The 21256-nt window shown below is 39.5% G+C and overlaps 1 protein-coding gene across 1 annotated transcript; it reads right to left on the bottom strand.

Moving 5' to 3' along the window:
* Positions 1 to 603: 603 nt before the first annotated feature.
* On the bottom strand, positions 604 to 19049 carry olfm3a (olfactomedin 3a; the record flags this gene model as incomplete). Its single annotated transcript, XM_080050552.1, has 6 exons — positions 604 to 1281; positions 1646 to 1752; positions 2727 to 2946; positions 4950 to 5105; positions 5483 to 5626; positions 18981 to 19049. 6 exons carry the CDS (start codon positions 19047 to 19049, stop codon positions 604 to 606), a joined length of 1374 nt encoding a protein of 457 aa, XP_079906678.1.
* Between the last annotated feature and the right edge of the window lie 2207 nt (positions 19050 to 21256).

Genomic DNA, 21256 nt, shown 5'->3' with positions numbered 1-21256 from the left:
ATGGCATAAATCAATTTGACCACCTAAAACCATTTTAATGAAATGTACAATATTTTTATTTGAATGAAAATGCACAAATATTCTGCTATGGTTTTCTTTTATATAAAAAATACAAATGTTCTTTTGTTCACAGAGACATAGATAACAGCAATATTTTACAGGCTCATCTTTAAAAGAATGGCTAGTTTTTTATGATAAGCAAACTTTACATGTTAACAAAAATGCAGGAGAGGTTGCCTTTAGGGTTTTTAAATACTTTCAAATAGACTTTTAAATAGATAAAAATGCAAACAGTATATGCAAAAACAACATAAAACACAGCTGTATTATAGATAATCATTACAGACAAAATATGGACATTCATGCAAAAGCTATCAAAAGTATTTGGCTGGCAGACCCAACACGTGGCACATAAGGCATACCAGTCTGATGATCAGCAGCAAAGTATAAGTGTGCAAAATGTACAACATGTTTTCCAATAAGCTATCAAGTCATGGGTGCCCATGCTTCATTCAACCAAGAGCCACAACGAAAACATGGTTCATTAGGAGGTCCTCATCACAAATGATGGTGCTTCCATAGTGGTTGGAAAAAGCATCATGTTTAAGAGTCATCCTCAGTTTTTATGACATGGAAGAGGGTAACATTAAATATTACCTGGTGTCCATTATTCCAGGCGTAGAGTGCCCTCTCTCTGGCATTGTAGTCGAGCATGGAGATGTGAAAGTACTGGTTGTGGAAAGGAATGTCTATGTATTCGTAAGTTGACGTTTTGGTAGAGAAAGAGTAGTACACCTTTGCTCCGGACAGGTGAGAGTTAGTGATGTAGAGCGTCCCACAGATCATGAAGGCTTCCCCCGCATTCCTTTTGGAGTATTCGGTGTTCCAAGTCTTCAGGACCTGGAGGGTGTCAGGGTCGATTTGTGCGATGACCACGTTTCCAGCGTTTTGATTGGTCGCGTACACGGCCCACATTCCCAGTTCGTCAGCCATGACATCGATGTCAGAGTAACCGCCCCACGTGTACGGGTACATGTTGTGGAAGCCGGCGAACTCCAGAGCTCTCTGGGCCAGCACGCTGCCTGTCTCGAAGCTGTACTTGACAATGATGTTGCTCTGGTACTTGTTGTAGTAAAGCGACCCGTTATAGACCATGTGATTGGTTCCCTCCCATTTGAATGGGAGACTGTAGGTACGGGAAACCACCCCTGCCGCAAAGTCATCTGTTGTCTTGAACTCACGCACAATCTTGCTGTTGGTGTAACTGTCCATATACCAGACCTAGATAGGAAAGGATGAAGATAATGGCTAATGATAAACATATGACTTCTGATATAGTTTATTAATCAACATGTTAAGCATAAAAAAATTACTTAATAAACCTTTTCCAAACTCGTTTAAGACTATATCACTTTAACATTATTTATATGATTCTATAAAAACAATGCAGGTCAAAAATGAGAAATCCAGTAACATCCCCACTCCGCATTAGAATGACTAAAATCAAAATCCCCTCCATGATAACAGTATTTTGATATTCTGCCTAGTCTGAGAGCACAACATATAGATATAGTAATGTATACACACACACACACACACACACACACACACACACACACCACACTCCCCTGCTTCTATAACTCACCCTGGTGCTTCTGGTTGTTGCTAGAGGATCAGTCATCCATGCCCCAAACCGGGTTCCAGATGTCTTTATTGTAACAGGTCCAGTGATTTTCATTAATTTCCCACACGCTGTTAATAAAGAAATGCAGCGATAAGATGTGCTGTGGTGGTTTTTGTCTCTAACTAGATTCCTCAAGCCAATTTCATGCCTGTGCCACCAGAGAGTGTACCCCCTGTGCATACTAAGATGGTACTGGCAGTGAGCTGCTTTATTTAACTATGTGCACAATGGTGCAACTGCTGTTTGTTGCTCAGCTTTCCCCACATTATTTCCTTCATTGCACCAAAGAACATTTATATACAGACCTCACGTAACATCAACATCTTTAGTTAAGAGCTGATTATTTTGGTAAACTACAACAGCATTTAAAAAATTACTCTCTAGTTGGTGCTGTGTTTGTGGATATGCACTCCACAAACCGCCCCTGTTTCTGGCCCATTATATGACAGTGAAGTAGTGTATGTTACTTTCAGAATCCTGGATGGAACATTTCATTGTTACAAGAACCAAAGGCTTTCAATTCACTTAACAGTCCACAAGAAACAGAAACAAATTGCCTATTTTCTTCACTGGCGTGAGATCAAGGTGAAAACACAATGTAATCAAACACATTTCTTAGAGGAAAATACATTTTGTGTGGGATGTAAGGGCACAACAACAAAGAACAGCATTAAAGCGACTAAAAGTAGGTGTCCAAAATGATCCCGCTGTACATAGGGACCTTGCCTTTTGATGAACACAGGCCATACTTGTTTGTGCTGTTATACCTTAATACCACGGGGAAGTCAGGCTATATCGTTTTTGTTGTATTCTTACATTTCCCCTATGGTTATATTCTTTAGCAACAGCAGCAGTTAAAAAAACAACAGCCTACAATGAGAAAAAGAGGCTGATTTTGCTGAGACAATGTATGACATCAAGCAAATACTATTTTAATGCCACTTGTGCTAGTCCTATTTATATACTAATTCCATTGCCATTATTTGTCTCCTAATAAAAGACAGTACACACACTTACACATGCAGTGTTGTTCAACACTTACTTAGTTTGCCCATACAGCTGCGGAGCCTGTTGTCCAGTCTCAGGACTCTCTGATAAAGCTCATCGTAGTCGTAGGCCCCGAGCTCCTCCTGGATACCTGTCAGCACTGCAGACAGGTTCCTGATCTCCTCCTTGAACTGGGTGATGAGCGCCGCATCCATCTTGTACTGCTCCAGCACGGGGATTAACGGCTTCAGCTCGTCCATCTTGTCCTTAAGCTCCTGCAGGAGTGACAGTGACAGCACAAGAAATGAAAAACACACAAGAAGTGGAAGAATTACACAGAGAGGTGTAATGGTAAAGGGACCCAAGAAGATGACATTTATTTTGACGGATGAAGCAAGCCCCCTGCAACCGAAAAAAATGTGTTAAGCATTTGTTATCAAAAGACACTGTTCAAAGTGCTACCATTGGTAATATATGAGGAATTATGCACATATATATATATATATATATATATATATATAGCTGGTTGATGCATTGCTAATGCGTTATAGAATGTATTCTCACCTGACAGTAAGTGACGAGAATTATTTATCATGAGTACAAAGATTGACCTCTACGGTATGTGCCAGCTATATGAAGCACTTACGGGACCATTAGCCAACTATAAATCAATGCACCATTCATTCATCCTTCCATGCATGCATGTCTTTTAAAACGCTTTCAGCTTGTTAGAAACCATATATATTTATCCACCATGTGTTTACCAGGTCAACTTCCGTAAACATATGTCCATTCCTGTGTTTAACTGTATAAGTATACTACTAGGACAATTATCAGGTGATGTTCAGTTTTTTCTTCTTCTTCTTTTTGTTCCCTGGCTTTTTATTTCTGATGTTTTTCCCTTGCTCTTATTTTCTCCAATCTATTTAGTATCTTGCAACTTGCCACACTAACGATTCCTACTCCCATACCAGCTGTCCAGTGCAATCCACACAGGGAAACTGCTGCAACAAAACAGCTCTGAAACAACCAAAGATTGTAAGTGCTCTCTGACACAGCTTCTGAATATTTGGTTGGAACATTGAGAAAGATAAAAAAAAAATCCACGTAAGACATATCAGCCAACTGAAAATGTAATTGATAAAAATGACCTACTCAGCATTTTGGAGATATGCTTATTTGCTTTCTTACTAAGAGTTTGACGGAAACATTATTAACCTAGCTCCATCAGACAATTAGATTATCTAAGCATAAGGACCGGATACAGTGGCTGGAGGACAGCTAACATAGCTTTAAAGGTTAACAGAAAACGTCTACTAGCACCTAATAATTGTCACGTTTTGACGTCTGGTCCTTCACGTGTTAGTACTAGAAGTCTCAAGTCAAAGGGTTCAGAATTCTGCAGCTATAGGACCACACCAACTTTAGCTTCCCTTAATTGGCTGCCTATCCTTGTCAGATCAGACCTTAAGGTGCTTCTCATGACTTATGAAATTGTAAATGCCCTTCGTACCCATCTGATATCCCACTCCTTGCATTAGCAGAATACAGGGCCCCTGTCTGTCCCCAGAGTTGAGAAGAAGCCAGCGGTCTGCAGGGCATTGTCTAATCAGGCTCCTTTACTTGGGAATAATCTCCCTATCGACATCAGACAATCTGACTCTGTCAAGGTCCTTCGATTTAAATTTAAAACTCAATCCTTCGCCTTAACTTTCAATTAGGTCTAGTAGTGCTTATTCTAAGATACCTTAGGCCTTGTACCTGTTACAATTATCCTCCCAGAGGGTCGGTCTCAGTATTAAACTCTTAAACCGAGTATTTATAGTCTAACTAGTCCCTGTTTGTCCTTCAAGCTTAAAAAAAACCCCAGAAGGAAATGTAAACTTTTTGATATCCATGCATTTCTTTGTTCTTGTTTTTGTTTCTCAAGCTGCCAATCTCTCTTTACTTATCCAAAGGACAGATGGTGTTGTTAGCCCCCTGAGGCAAAATGTTGTTTGTGTTATTGGGCTATCTAAATCAAATTGAGTGCTGGTATCGGACTCTGAAAGCATGACATTGTGCTTCTGTGAAAGCAATACATCTTTGGCATTGATGTTATTATGCATACTATGCCTATGTAAACTTTTGCTCTCCAAGCAGAAAAAATGAAAACAATAAAAACAATTGATCACAAAAAACGACAACATTTCAGGTAAATACATGAATAAACGACATAGAGAAGATCCATTTGACATTCGATTAAAGCGAGCTATGATTAAACAAGGCAGTAAAATACCTGGAAGTTCCTGGCCATGATGGATTTCCTGTCATCCTCAATTTGTCTGAACTTGGTCCTCAGGCCTTTCATCTGGTTTTCCATCTTCATGACATATTGGAAATCCCTCTGAGTCCGCAGGTTGAGCACCTCGATGGACTGAGACATGTTCTGCACCTAGAATGAAAAAAAAGCTATTATAAATAATCACCATTGTCACCATTTGCCCATTGCTCATTGACACGGTGTAGTATAGTTAACTCAACTACAAGTGACTGGCTGGTGCCTTTATTTCTTGCCTTTCTTCCTTTCATTGCAACTAATTAAAAGGAACTTTGATGTGTTTTCCCTTATGACCCTGTGTGTGTATCGGATTGTTTAATAGGCTATTGGTAAAAAGCACACGATAAAACCTTTAGTTCTTCTTCAAAGAGACAAAAAAAAAAAGCTTGCGAAGATTCTTTTCCTTAATCATTCCAATCTTTAACAGGAGTGTGCTTGTGTGAGATCATGCAGGTCTGGAGTGTCAAATATCCCCATTCACATGTGTATACCTTTTCCAGTAGCTGGCGCAGCTGTCTGCTCTTGGCATCTCTGGAACACAGGTTCTGTTCTGGTGCCACCACTGTGCATATACAGCGTCCGTCAGCATCCTGGGCCGAGCTGTACACCTGCCAGCCCTCCTTTGGGCCGATAGTCTGCAAGTGCAAACAAATACATATGCACACACTATGGTCATTGCTTTCATAACAATGGGACATTGCTTTTGGTGTGCAGCTACACATCTTGCACCTCACATTAGGAATACAATAATATTAACTCTTTGTTTAATTGTATTTCAGTATGTAAGTTAATGATATCAAAGCATACACAAGTGCATAACCCCAAGGTTACATTTGTTATCCACTTGGATTAGGGAATATATAAATGAGTATTATTGTATTAATTATTAATGTTTGAGCATTGCAATATAAATTCATCCGTGATGCAAATCCTTGAAGAAGATTAAATGTTGCAAAATGCTTTTGTTTTTTTAAATGTATTTTTAAGATGAACACCCTGCTTCACAATGATTTAACACCAATTAGTCTTATTCCCAGAGTAGTAGATTAGGTAATACTTGAATAATCCCATTATTACAAAAATGTGGGCATCTGGATTGCTGACAAATTCCCTTTTTAAGCACACATACTGAAAATAACAAAAAGTTGAAGGCAAATTTGCAAAGAAAGAATAATCTTAAAAGAGAGAAGAGGAGACAAGCCTTATCTGTCAAGCCTTATCTCTGGGATGGATTATTGATATAATTTATAGATATGGTGCTGCCTCCACTCTGAAATGTCCAGAGGCTGCCTGTCCCTAATCTTTCAAATGTATAACAGGTGATAGCCATTGTACTCAGTTTTGTAAAAAGGAGCACAGCAATGTGTGTTTTGGGAAAATGTCTGGCTTCCAATATGTGTTTAAAGGAATCAACAATAGTATGTTTTGGTTAACAAAGTCCTTGTCCATACTGTATATATTGCAAAAGAATCTATGTTGGAAATGCTTCATGACCTTGGAAGGAATGTGGACGCTGGATTACCACTTTAAGTAGTAAGATAGTTAGCCAAGCACGCTAACCACACTGTCGTAGAGCATACAGAACATACATTTGTTCAGAAATCAAAAAGTAATTCATATATTTAGGAAAATCATTTATTTCAAATTAAAAGATTGTATTGGTACTATCAATTCTCAAACATTCTCAAAACTTTAAAAAATATAGGCAACATAGTTTCCTGAAACTGGTACAGTAGGCCAGCATTGTCACAACATATTGCCATTCAAAATCAATAATTCTCTACTGCCATAACATAGTTCACTCAAATAACACATTTTTATATAACTTTGAAAACTGAAGAAATGCACTTTGAGTAACTTTCAGTAGCTTCAAGATCTTGTCCCCAATTATTCATAGGAGCACCTGTGGCCATGCACTCTCTCTAGAAGAAGAGAGATTTAGCTGACACAGAACAAATAAACAAGCCTGAAGATGCTTGTGTATTCATATAAATATTCATGTACTTTGCCACCAAGGAATCTGCTGGTGAACCTTGTCATCCACTATAATCCGAATGACATACCAAAAGAAAAGCAGGTACATTTGGGAGGGAGGGATGAACAAATAGAGGAGTTGATGGGGTGGTTATCTAGAAAAAACAGTAGCTTGAAAAGAAAGGAGGACAATGCTGACAAAGAACAAGAAAGAGGACTTGACTGTCAATTAGGGGGAAAGAGATGGAGTTATAGAAGAGTGGGTAAGCAGGCAGATATATCACTACAGAGAAGTGCAAATACAGCAAGCATATGATAAGGGGTAAACAGGGAGGGGACCAACTTGCACAGAGGAGAAAATGAATGAAAACAGATAGAGAAGTAGAAACTACGATTGTGCTGATACGATGGCATTTGCAGTACAGTCTCTCCCTTTGATGTTTACATAATGATATAAAAAACACTCACTAATGCAAGACAGCACAGGCATAAAGAGCGGTTCTAACCAAGCACTGGCTGACATGACTTTCTTAAGCCAAACTAGGATTCTATCATACATGTTTTTTATTGTGCAGTTCATTGTTATTTAGTTCAACATTGTATTTTACTTACGGGACTGGGTTGTGGATGAGGTGAATACAATTTTTTTCTCAATATTTTCTATCCTTCACTATGTTAGATAGAAGAAGATAAGGCGCCAAGGCTACAACGGTTTCACAGAGCTGCGAACCCTACTCTAGTCATTAATCATCATCACAAAACAGCTTCCAGCAGTTCAAAGCTCTCCCCAGCCACCAAACAGAGAATAGGTCTCTGAACAGACCTCACGTGTGTGTGTATATATATATACAAACACACACACACACACACACACACACACACACACACACACACACACACACACACACACACACACACACACACACACACACACGCATCAGTGATCACATACAGTATGTAATGCACACGCAACCACTTGCCAACCCACATTTTCTCAGTGCTGCTGTTCTCAATCTCCCAGAATGTATTTTCCAGTGTTTGACCAAAAGGCTCTTTGAAGGCTGTCATAGTCATCAATATTTTCAAAATGTTCCAATATTGTGTGTCAGTATTCAATATTGTTATAGTCGAAAAAACAGAAAACAACAGCACAATGCATCACTCCTGTGACTGATCCTGTACTTTACAATCATAAAATCGCCCTGTTTAAGAAAATAAATGTGCTAGCAGCAAAATCAAACTCACAGCACATCACCTGTTAGCATCTAGTACTTTGCAATTGGGATAAAAATCTCAATTTGCTGAAAAGGGGGTAAAATGTTTATTACAATGTTTTGTTTTTTGAATTTGAAATAAAAAACAATTGTTCACAAAAAAATATCAGATTTATTTGACACTGAGGCCAATTTTAGATAACCCTTTGGGATGCTGTATGGATTATATGAAATGATCTAACATAATTTAGCCTGTGCCTCTAAGATATTCAGATAGATAATAATGAATGATCATGACGTTATTACTTTTATCGCCACAGACAAGGTCAGTTTCACTTCTAGTGTCTTTTAATGTTGGACATTTATGAGATGACATGATTGAACTTTGAATTAGCTCTTTCCATGCCTCAGTGAAGCAATGAGTGACATTTTAAGTGCCGTGTGATAAATGTATCTGTCATTTGGCTGTCATAGAAAAAACAGATGTCAGGAAATGAATAGTGGTAATATTTAAATGATGCTACATAAAATGGTTCTCTTATGCATTATTATATTGTAGCTATTCAAAGTTGTGTGTTTTCTGTTTTTTTGTGTATATTGCAGGACTAGTACACGTAAGTGCACTTAGTAGTACTTAGCCTATAATATAAAAAAAAGAAAAGCTGCCACTTTTATTGGGTGCTTTTTTCTCGCAGTGTGCATCAACAGGTGTCTTAGCTGACCAAAGTATGCAACTGTCCTGGAGTTTAATTTTTTTGATTCCAATAAGTGCAGACTTGTGACCGTTGTGAACGTTTTTGATATTAAGATTTTTTTTGAGTGAATGTTGTTAAAGGAACACATTTAAGTAGCCATATCTATAGATCAAGTGGGCAAGTATTCAATCACTAATTCAGTCACTAATTATTTTTGCATGTAAAAGAAAATAATCTCACCATGGCGCTATTGAACTGCACAAGGTTATTGTGTGAAGCATTGTACAATCATTAAAAATGAAATTGCCATTATTCAGACGGGCAACATCACGTTAGCATTTCCAACCAGGGCAGAAACAGGGAATTGCAGGTGATTTTAGATGCTGTATTGCCATTTGACAATCTGCATATCCTGGTCAAAAATGACTTTCCTCCGAGGATAAAACAACAAGGACAGACTTGTTTTTCAAGAGGTTGAAAGTACTGAATGTGACTGGAAATGATTGCCACAGCCTCCAACATGCCCACCTTTGATGCACAGTGTGTGGGAAATTGCAAAGTCTAAAAATAATAATAAAAGCAATTTTTCCTTTCACTTCTCAAGGAAGGATGATGACGTACGAATTCCATCAGAAATTGCCAGGGTTCAGCTGGACAACTTTTGTGTTCTAACAGCTGGCATGCTGTAGAAAGGTAGAATTGACTTTTCCAAATCATGTCTCACTCAGTAAAAAACATGCAGAGTCAACCGCGCATCCTATGAAACAATAATGGTAAAGCATTCCTCCCTTTGGTTGTTGTGTTTCATGCTCTTCACAGCAGACCAGTATCCTGCCAATGACACACCTAATTGATCCTCTTTTCAGTTTGTTATTCAGTCATTAACATGCTTTTATGTCTTTAGCCACTACACACTGAAGACATAAAATCATTGACTTTGTCCTCATCAACATTTTTGTGTGATTGAGGGAAAGACGTAAGGGGTTGATGATGGAGTGAAAGTGAAGTGGTATGTTAATATGGGCAATATGGTTAAGACAGGACTTAAATTATGTCATGGCGAGTCAGCCGCTGTCATCGGACCTGAATCAATGCCTTTGCTTTCACCCGTGTTAGTGAGCAATTTAAGATTACAGCTGCTTCCTGCCTTTTAAAATCATTTAAAAGGAATATTCAGGGGCGCCCTTAGCTCAGTTGGTAGGGCGTCCCCCCCATGGGCCTCGGCCAGCAGCGGACCCGGGTTCGATTCCAGCCCGAGGTCGTTCTCTGCATGTCACTCCCCTCTCTGCCCCATTTCATCTCTGTCTCTACACTATCAATAAAGCATAAAAATGCCAAAAAAATATATTTTTTTAAAATATATATCTTAAAAAAAAGGGAATATTCAGTTTCCATTAAAACAACTTTGTCTGGTCTCTGTCCTTGTTCCCCAATGATTTTTTTTTAAATGTTAATATCAATGTTGTTACCAATTTTAGACAAATTAAGTCGGTATTATTCTGTGAATATTTCATTTAAAATATTATTGAATATTTAAATCTGCCTTTTATTTTATTTTTTAAGAAGATGTTCTAAAAACCAATAGTGTTTCTGTAAAATCTCAGCTCTTATCATTTGACGGTGGATACTGTGCTGCTCTTTGTTCTAAAAAGAAAACTAGATGGAGACTAGAAGAACAATGATTCAGTCTCGTGCTAAGTGGTTCTGTTATGGCCAAGATTCCCAGCAAGTCCATAATATACTGTAACTGACGGTCTGCACCATAACTGAATCTCCACCCTGCAGCTTTGGTCTCTTGATCTCATTTATTTGGCCGTTCTCATCATGGCATGATTCCATTTGCTAAACTGCAGCAGTACCAGATTGGCAATCTCAGAGATTCCACAGGTGAGAGGCTGCCTGGCGCAGAAGAATTAAACGATTGTCAGTTGCAATGGCAGAAATGTTATCTAGGTGAATAGTGTGAGAGGTAAGCAACTCCCCCAACAATAACCAGAAAAATTGGAACTGCAGAGACAGCACATGAACACAAATAGTCTAATTCTAAGAAGTTCCCTGGCAATGTCTCAAATGGTTCACTTCCTACACTTCTAAATTGTAACAGGAGATTATAGGCATGAGGCATTTGAACATTCTTCTCCAATCCACACAAATACCTCTGCTATTGTCTTTGCCACTATTGGATATTTGCGACCATCACATAGCAGAACATCAGAGTAATAAATTGCATTGTTTTCCCATGCACTTGTGTATTTATCTGTGCAGCTATTTAAAGCAGTACCGACACACTAAACATGTGTGTTAGGGAATATGTCCGGTATCTGCTTCATCAACCTCTTTTAAAACGTGGAATATCAGGTTAAAATGAGCATTGTAGAAACAAAAAATTTATGAAAATAAAAAGCCTTGTTTGAAACAAATCCATTGGCCAGTGATGCCTGTTAAGCTATACCTTACTTACATCAAGCGCAAAGCGGCGGCCCGGCCTGCCTGCCACCAGATAGAGACCTAAACAGATGCTATCTATCCAGTCATCGATCAACCTGTCCAAAGAAAAAGCCCAACAGAGTATCGGAGGCAAGCGAAGTGGAGTGCGCACGCCAGTAGTGTAACTGATGATCATACTGCTTAAAATGAGTTAGCATTTATAGCTCTAATGGCAGGGGGAGATGAACTTGCATGTGCAGCCAGCCAGCCAGCTCTGTAACCAGACTGATGCAAACAGCAATGAGGAGCCGCTACTGCCCCATACACACAGCAATGCTAGCAGCTAATAATCCTGGGACTCAAAAAGGTTCCAGTAAGATAGTAACAAAAAGAGATACTGCTGCATATACTGTTGCAGTTAGGAGGGAGGATAGACAGACACTGCAAGAGAAGGAAAGCCATATTTTTTTCTCTCTCAGTTGTGACTGTGATGAAAGGCATTGCAGGGAGATTAATTTCCTAGAGGCGTTACACTTTTTTGCCTGGCTTGACCCCAGCGAAGAGAAGATTGAATAGATAATTCTGCAGTGGCTCGGCACATTCTCTCCTAGACAGTCTGTGAATGAGCTACAGCATTATCTTGTTTATACCATTGTGCTTCTTCTATTCTCCGGGGCGTGAATGATTCAAGGTTTTTTTTTTCTGACTGAACGAGACCACATGTCCGTCATAGAGGATAATAATGAAAGAGTCATCAAACATAATGGGTGGAGTAAAACCAGTGCACAGCTCCAGGGCCACTCTGAATAGAAGGACGCATATACAAACGGAATACTAAGCAGCTTTGACATTATCTGTATGTAACCTAGAGTTATTTCTCAGTATGCTGACATAAAGTATAAGGGAATTGATGTCCCCTTAACTATGAACAGCATTGTTGTAATCCCTTGTAGTGTCCACACTGAACAACACTGTTATTGGAGTAAATATAGAAAATGAATGTGGCCAAAATTAAAACGGGACATACGACTGCATGGTGTATTTCAGAAAAAGGCTACGCGACCTCATCTTAACTATTACGCTTTGGGATAAGTTTTAGCCATGGAGACCCCGTAGTTTGAAATATTCTACTTATTATGTTAGCATTTTTCTAGTGGAGAAGTCTGCCGGGATAAGAACTCGTCTTTAATTGAAGCCCAAGTCAAATCTGTGCCATCAACGTGCACTTGTCTTGGCAGCTTCTATAGTGTTTTGGAAAGCAAGAGCATGCTTATTAGCATTGCAAAAGCATTGCACTTGACAGTTTTTCAAAGTCGTGGAACATGCCATTCCTGCCATATTAATGTCAGAGAGTTGGCAGAATCTTTTGTACAGAACATTGCAGCAAAGTTGCTTCACCTGATTATTTCTTGCTCTTCAATTTTACCCCGTCTAATTATGCTCCGCAGTGGTGTCTGTGAGTTATGTTTATGCGGCAAAAATACACTCAACTTCAGCCCCCGTTAGGATGTGAAGGCGGGAGGATGTGCCGATAATAAGATTACACTTAACTTAAGGGTGTATGAGATCACATTGGTTTGAAACAGGCAGGATATCGTGCAATATTTGCAATTATAGGAGCGACTTGGGTAACACCTTTACCATCAGAATACTGCTTTAAAGTCTTAGATGTCACATTATTATGTTTATGGAATTCTAGGAGGGTTTTGAAGTGGTATCACAATTCATTTGCTGTAAATACTTTCCTGAAACATGCCTCCTATACTTTTACCTCACTCATGTATTTCAGCAATGTGCCAATACTTTGAATAAAGTTTGAATAAACAGTATTTAGTCGCTTTAATAGATTGGGGACTCTTTCATGGTGTTTGAGGCGAAATGCAATTTACTCATTTCTAAAGGGAGAAAGGATTGATTTGTCTTTGATTTCTAAGATCCAACACCAAAAAAAGTATGTCTACAATTAATATTGAATACTGATTTTTCACAGTAAGCCTATCTGTACTGGAAATCTACAATTGACTCTTCGCAAAGCCTTCTGAAAAGATTGCCCAATCATAGCTTGGCGACTGTAACTAAGCACAGCAGGCCTGTCAAGCTTGCGATTTCTACGCAATGCTAAAGTGGTGTGCACAGGGCTGCAGTAAGAGTGAATTTGACATTGAAATAATGTGTTTTTTTTTGTTTATTAATTTACACTTCCAAAATCAAAGATACAAAAGTTAAAAGGGTAAATAATGGATAAAAGTATAATCTAGCATATATTGCAATTGTTAGACGGCCCAGTCTACTATCTGGTGTAAACTTTCAAAGCCGAGGAACACGTGATTACGTTTTTAACAATAATCAGTGTTTTCCCTATTCATTTTACAGTGACGCTGTCCCGCTGCTGAACCTTGCGGCCCGCTGTAATGCTGATTGATTGATTTTTGTGAGAGAAGAGAGAAGAAAAAAGAGAAGGCAGAGAGCGCTATGGGAGCCTTTTCATATTTACATGAATTAACACACCTAAAACACCTTGTTGCTTGTATGCGCTTAAGCATCAATGGGCCCCCGATGAGTGAGTTCCCCCGTTGACAGAGCGTTACAGCTTTTCTTTCAGAGCCCTAGAAAGATGAAGTGCTCTGAGGCAGGATGCAAGCTGTGCTAACAACTATTCTCTGTTTTAAGGACCAACTATTGAGGTCTTTTCTGAAATCTGCAAAAAGCTCGATATGTACAACGGCCTCAACAGCCATCGGCAGATTGACACACAGATTTGAAACGACCCAACAGAGCGAAATGTTCAAATAAAAAATAATTTACATGACAACATCACGTAAATAGCCATCAAGCTTATTCCAAAGGCTCCTTTAACAAGACAATTGTTTTAAAAATACAACAACTGTTACATATTTTCAACCTGATAATGTTAGCTTAATTATTTAGCTACACATAATCAAAAATTCCATTCAAAGTTGCTAACTGGGTTTTTTTAGCTAAATTGACAGCTATATAATGAGGCAAATAAGGACAATATTGTTTAATCAATACAAATTCTGATTAGCAAATCAGTCATCAGTGTAAACTACGGAAATGCGTTGCTAAAATGGACACAGACACACAAACTAAACTCTTCTCTAGCACTTCAATGGCTGTGTAAATCTGCCTCTCTGTTTGAAACTTTGTGATAAGTAAGATTACATTTTACTGGTGCTAGTAAGAAATTAACAAGCACAACACATAATCAACTCTCGGGTGGATTGAGTACAGTATAAAATGATTGAGGCCACAAATGTCTACCATTCCTCTCAAGTCTAGCCTTTCAGCTCTCGTTCATTGATATGTGTCTGATACGGAGACCGCTTGGACAGCAATTAGAGCAATCATAAGGGGAACAGAGGGAGAGGGCCGTAACTATGCCCCTGGTAGTTTCAACATCGTGTTCCAACTCCTGCAATTATGATTAGACTATTATTAAGTGAGATCCATTTGACCAGAGGGATGACAAGGAGCTTGAAAATAAAAGAACGATTGCTTATATAAGAGAGAGCCAGCGACATCATTTTTAAGCATTCCATAATTATACACATTATTATTATTATTATTAGTACCTCTCTTGATGGAATTCTTTTTGAAATGAATAGCAATGGATGTGAAGCCACGCGAGTGCAAAACAGCACAATGCAAGAACATGAACCCGGAATATGCAGCGGCAACCGGTGATTACCTGTCACTCAGGCGTCCTATTACTAACCAACAGCAGGAATTCACTGAGAAAGTGAAGCTCAATTGAATTATTCACACAATCTTCCCTGCCCCACATGCCTAACAACCATCAAATCCTATCTACACCATTTATTCACAGAAAGTAAAAGAAAACTCATTATAACCCTCACACAGGCTCTAAAAAGTCAAAAATCTCTCCAAGTGCGGGTCGAAAGCGCCACAGATTGGCCCTGCTGCTGCTATAAACGATTCACATCCATCATCAGTGGACTCACTTTCTTTATTTCCAGTCCATCAGCTCTGACAAGCCTTCCCCTGCTTCACACAGGAAACCAGGCAGCTTCACAACTACAATGGCTTTGCTGGCAGTCGTGTGGCTAACTGTTTGCCTTGTTTGTGTTGTCGATGCATATACTGGGGGACGACGACGACAGTGAAATATAAAACTTTGAGCATTTCTTTTTTTCATTGTTAAAATTGTTTGTGTGCATGTGTATGTGTCCCCGAAAGCATCCCTCATCTTCCACAACAATGGCATCTGTGCCAGACAAATTTTCAATACCAGTGAATCATCCACATTAATGCTCATGAAAGCCAGAGAAGGATTTAAAACGACGTCAGCAGATGACCCCCTCAGCTCTGCAATACACAATCAATACAACACGATGTAACACTTTCTTTGCAGGATTTCAGCTGTGCTCACAGTTCTGACCACATTTCTATGTGATGACTTACATGATCAAAACCTGAAACCTTCCAACAGAAGCCAAGGCTGTAGACTCTAACTCAGTAAATTGGCAAAACTGGCATTTACATTACAAGTGGATTAGACCATGTGTGATTGGAACTGACCGTATGCATGTGTGTGTGTGTGTGTGTGTGTGTGTGTGTGTGTGTGTGTGTGTGTGTGTGTGTGTGTGTGTGTGTGTGTGAGAGAGTGTGTGCTTGCCACCTACTCATGCAGGCACCTACTCACAGTTGCTCAAGAGGGTAAGTGCCAACACAAAGCTTCATCCCACTGCTGGTTTAATTAAATCCCCAAGAGAAAGTGCTTCACATGATTCCCATGGCGCAACCATGCACATCATTTGTTTTCTAGCCAACATAATAAGAGGAATTAAGGTTTATGAGGTACACAATGGGCACAATAGTCCCTCTCTATCGGCTTCTCACTTAATCTTTAAAAGCACACATTCAGGTACAAATGTCACGCCACAACTGCTAGCTTTGAGCGTGTTTTATGCTGGCATTACCAGACCATATAGAAAAGACAATGTTTCAAAAACATGATATAACTTAAGAATAAAATCAATGTGGAGTAAAGGTGGAGTCAGCAATTCTGGACAGTGATTTTTGTCAAAAAAAAAAAATCTCTTTTTGACAAAATCAGTGAATATCTCCACAGGATCCACTACCTGTGTGTGAAAAAATAAACTGGTGTTAATACACAGCAGCATAGGCTCTCTAAACGGTCATATTACTAGCTACGGTGGGCCCCCTTTTGTTTACATACCCTTCGTTTCTATTAAAACCAGATTTATTTTCAACAGGAAGATATTCACTGATTTTGACAAAAAGTGATTTTGTCAACAATCGTTCTGCAAAATTGTTGACTCCACCTTTAATTTTTAAAATTTGAAATTGTATTTGTATACGAAACCACAGCCATTAGCTGTTAAGACTGAAGAAAGATAATATATGTATTGGATTTTAAGTGGGCAATGGAATTCTAGCACAAGGTCTGACATCATATTCCTGAAGTCTATTAAGTCTCTCTTTCTCCTCCTATGTCCTCCAGGTGCGGGATATAATGTGCAATCATAAAACTCAAATTCCGGTAATCATTTAGATCATAACGAGTTACACAGTGCTGTTAGCACAGCAGCCACTGTGTAATTAAACGGCTGGCACATACCATCAGGGAAAACGACATATTCAAATATTTCATTTCCTCACAAAGGTTCCTTGGGGATCCGTTGTGTACTACAAAGGCAATGTCTGCTGAATCGGACCACGCCACGGCCCGACTACAAAGGGAAATTCATAACATTATTATCCCTAGCCTTTGCCACTTTCTCCAGAATAGGTTGTCGGTAACAAGTCATGTTTAAGTTGCTAAACTGAACTTGTGGGACACAAAGAAAAGGCAGCACTTACACATAAACTTAAATGTAGAGAAGAATAGAGAAGGGAGAGGCCGCCGCCCCTCACTAAAATGAACAGAGCCTTGTGTACGCTGTCTGCTAGTCGGGAGTGGCAGCTTAATAATTTCCAGCTTAGTGTAATACCACAGACGGTTTGCCTTCCCAGATTCCCTTTAAACACTGAAGCACAAAGGCCTTCGGGGCCATGCAAGCAATTTGCATGCAGCTCTTGCTCCATCAATATCGTACATTCCTCAATGGCAATGGTCCTGTCCGCTGATTTAAAAACAACCAGATGAATAATAAAAACTCAACTCAATGACAGTAAGCACAGGTAACACTGCGGACACATATGTCTAAGAGGGTGACACAGAGTCCATATCTAGAGCTCTCGTTAACCCAGCATTGTAACCATGGATGCATAGGGCTGAGATGATTACATGTTTTCATTGATGATAACTATAGCAATGACTTTTACACTTAAAATGCAATAACCTATGATCTGTTCAAAAATAACTAAACTGAAGGCATCAAACTGCTTTCCCGTATAACCACCAGTCATAAAACGAAGGCACACCTGAGGAGCTGTACTTTGACCAGGAGGAGACATTGGGTATGTCTCGTTAATGAATGATAGAAAGGATGAAATTATTTAAAAAAAAAACTGCCCATCAATTAATTTTACTGCATATGGACTAATTAATTAGTCGCCCAACGGGTTTCAAAGACCAGGAGAGGAGAATGTCAGCACAATGACTGGAGCACTATCTGCCATCGATTGTACTCTCGTCAGCATCATTAGGCTCCACTCAAAAAGGTTTTCAGTGAACTGCATATGAAATGATAACGGATAATGTTTCCTCCGTTGCTTTGGGTTGCTGCATTAGCCACAGAGCTTGTAGGGAAGTTTCAGCACCGGAGAGTGGACAGCTCCACACCTCCCCCTTTATACCAGAAAAACATATAAGCCCTGAGCTGTACATTGATTTACCAGTTAATCATAAGGGACTTAAAGCCTAATTCCATTTCTCAGTAGAAACAAAACTAACAAGAATCTGATTGAAGTACTACAATTCCCATGCATCCCCATTCCCCTCACATTTGCCTTAAGTTAAGCAAAAGGATTAACCAAATACCAATAGACAAAGGAGCAGAGTAATATTTCAAGACAAAAGAGAGACAGTCCTTGGTAGGGTACGAGAGAGGAAGTGTACATAGCCATGCTCATACTGATCTACTATGGAAACATCTTTATGTCTTGAGCATCATCATGCATCACAGTGTATAGGACAGAAAACAATCAATAGCCTATGCTGAAATGCCTGTGTCACTTAATGTAATTGATCTAAGAAATGCATTAAAACCTGTTTTGCTTATTGAAGGAGCAAGATCAACAAGTGGGCTGGACTGGTGGTCAATATTGAACATGATTAGTCACAAATGTAATTGTTATGTTTCAGCACAGACATCTTAGATAAACAAATACTGCTATGGTATTCAGGGAACGTATGTTGCAGGTCCGATGTTCTGCTTAGTGTATGACAGTACACTGTACACATACAATGTATGTCAGTGTAATGTTTTTTTTTCTTGCAAAACAGAATATTTGCAGAGAAGCAGCATTTAAATATGCTACAAGTACAAATAAAGTAACTTGGTAAATTGTCATACATAAAATCAACTAGTTTCTGAGCGAGAGTTACAGGCTATATGTCCTCAACTCCAAGTAGGCTATCATATAGCCTTTAATAGTCATACAAAATATATCAACGCCCTGAGACAACTGGCAGAATGCAAGTATAAAACCGTATTAAATCGGAGACTCACCATGGAGGGGTATAATCCAAAAATGGTAAGGGAGAGGACGGGGTACAGGACACTCAACAGGACCCGCATGCTTACGGGCTCCGGGCGTCCACTTTGCTCCAACGTGCAGCAGTCCTTTTCACATAGAGGCTCCTGTGTAGGTGCGCTGCTCTTCACCTGCCTGCGTTCCTATTGTTGTCGACCGGCACAGAGAGCGCTCCGACGGCGACACAGCGAGCACACGTTCACAGGCATCACACCCGCCTCTCCGCCCGGTGCTCCGACTCTAAAGGCAGCGCCGATGAGAAAAATAAAAGTTTGGAGCGAGGTGGGAAATATTCGAATATGTTCAGTTCCGGCACTAGACTGCAGGGGAGGCGCACCATTGATGTGACATCACTTGATGGATTCAGGGGATTATCTAGCCTATCTGTCTGTCTGTCTGTCTATCTATCTCTCTATCTAGTTAGTGCCACGGTGCGCGGTAGGTTGTCTGGATGTGGGTGACTTTCATATTCACCTTCAGATTGTGTGATCATTTGAGGGGAAAAGAAGAAGAAATGCTTTGGTTTTCGCAGTGCCAACACATTTTACTATGCACGCAATATTCTGCCTATAAACTAGTGTAAAGTTTATGGGCGATAATGATAGTGAAATACAAAAAATAGCCTTGTAATTGGAATAAACTAATTCCATTAAAAACTCACATTTTCCCTTTTCTGAATGTGTATCCATGAAACAATAGTAGACATTTGCACAGATTCATCTGCTGAAACTTAAAAATGTCTAAATAATCATGTTGCAATGAACATTGTTTCAATGATTCAAGCTTAATTGTCCTTGGCACGGCATAGCTAGACATTGAGATAAACTAAATACTGTTTACACTATACTCCCAAGGTGAGTACTACACAGAACAACACAAAAAACATATAAAAATAAAAACATGAAAACACAGTGTGGCTGAGATTCAGAGTAGGTGTGCTTTGTCGGTTTAAACTAGCTCTTCCCACTTGAATTCCCACTTTTGTACTTACATTCAAGGTCATCAGTAAAACAACAAAAAAACAGTGATGAAACAACAAGAACCCAACACGGATAAAAACATAAGGCTCATAATATAGGTGAGGGGAGCAATGGAGGGGGGAGGGGGGGCTGGTTATTTACGACTCTCATTCAGAGCTGGAGCTGAGAGCTTTTTTTATTTACAAGGCGGATGGATGTGCTCTGCACACGTCTGTCTCACGCCTGAGATATTCATGAAACTATTCACCAGTGGAGCAGCGGTGGGGAGATGAGATACCGGTGCAGGCTAGTGTGACGACTGCCTCTAGGAAAGCAGCGGTGCAATGCCATGAGGTGCGGCACCGCTGCTGGTTGTAGTCAGCTGAGGTCTTGATAATATAGTTGGCAGCTGTGTGACTCATTTCTGTGGTGATGTCCAGTGTCTTAAAGGATAATCTCTCCCTTGCAGTCTACTGTACACCCCCTCTCTTTGGCTGTGCTCCTATGCATTGTCTTCCTCAGTTTGTCATCTCTCTGCTCAACTGCTGGGTCTTAAAGGCCTACTTCACCGGTTGGAATATGAAGGTGTATTGAACTCGGAGATCCTATTTAGTATAAATGTGCAAAAAATTTATAAATCGGATCATCTTAGCCTGAGAAAAGGCAGAAAGAGTGTTTTATGGTCTCACTGTCTAACCCTACAGTTTTCTTCTTGTGACATCACAGTAAGGGTTAGGATTAACAGGACAGCTGGGCCAAGGGAAGACTAAGGGAAGACTGAGGGAAGAAAAACCTCATTCATTATATTATAATAGTTATTTTATAATGATAGAATGCTGGTTCCGTATGGGTGAAGTATTCCTTTAAGTCTTTATGTTTTTGCGGACTTGCATTAACAGCCTATAGGTAGCGCGATTATTACACTGTTGCCATTCACCTTCCAACGTTTTGTAAAGGGCTTTTAAGAGGCTCCGAATCCGCTGTGTGTCTTCATTACAGCTGCGATGCATGTCACACTCTGGTCCGCTCGTTATATTCAGTGACATGTCTTTCAAAGTGCAGAGCGCTCTCAGCAGAAAGGTCAGTATCACTTTATGTCTGTTTTTTTTTGTTTTTTTTTGCTTGTAGATCCTCATGATAATGTTGACTTTTGTTCAAGGTCTTAGGAAACACATACATATTAAAGTAATAGACCAATGGAAGAGTGCTCTATTGGCCACCCAGCAATGACATCCATAGGTGGGTGCAGGGGGTGAACATCTGCCCTAGCCTTTTTTGTTACATTTAAACTG

Source organism: Ammodytes marinus (assembly GCF_949987685.1).
Source record: "Ammodytes marinus genome assembly, chromosome: 21".
NCBI classification, from domain to species: Eukaryota; Metazoa; Chordata; class Actinopteri; order Uranoscopiformes; family Ammodytidae; genus Ammodytes; species Ammodytes marinus.
The sequence above is the reverse complement of the archived record's forward strand: the minus strand, read 5'-3'. Positions and strand labels throughout refer to the sequence as shown.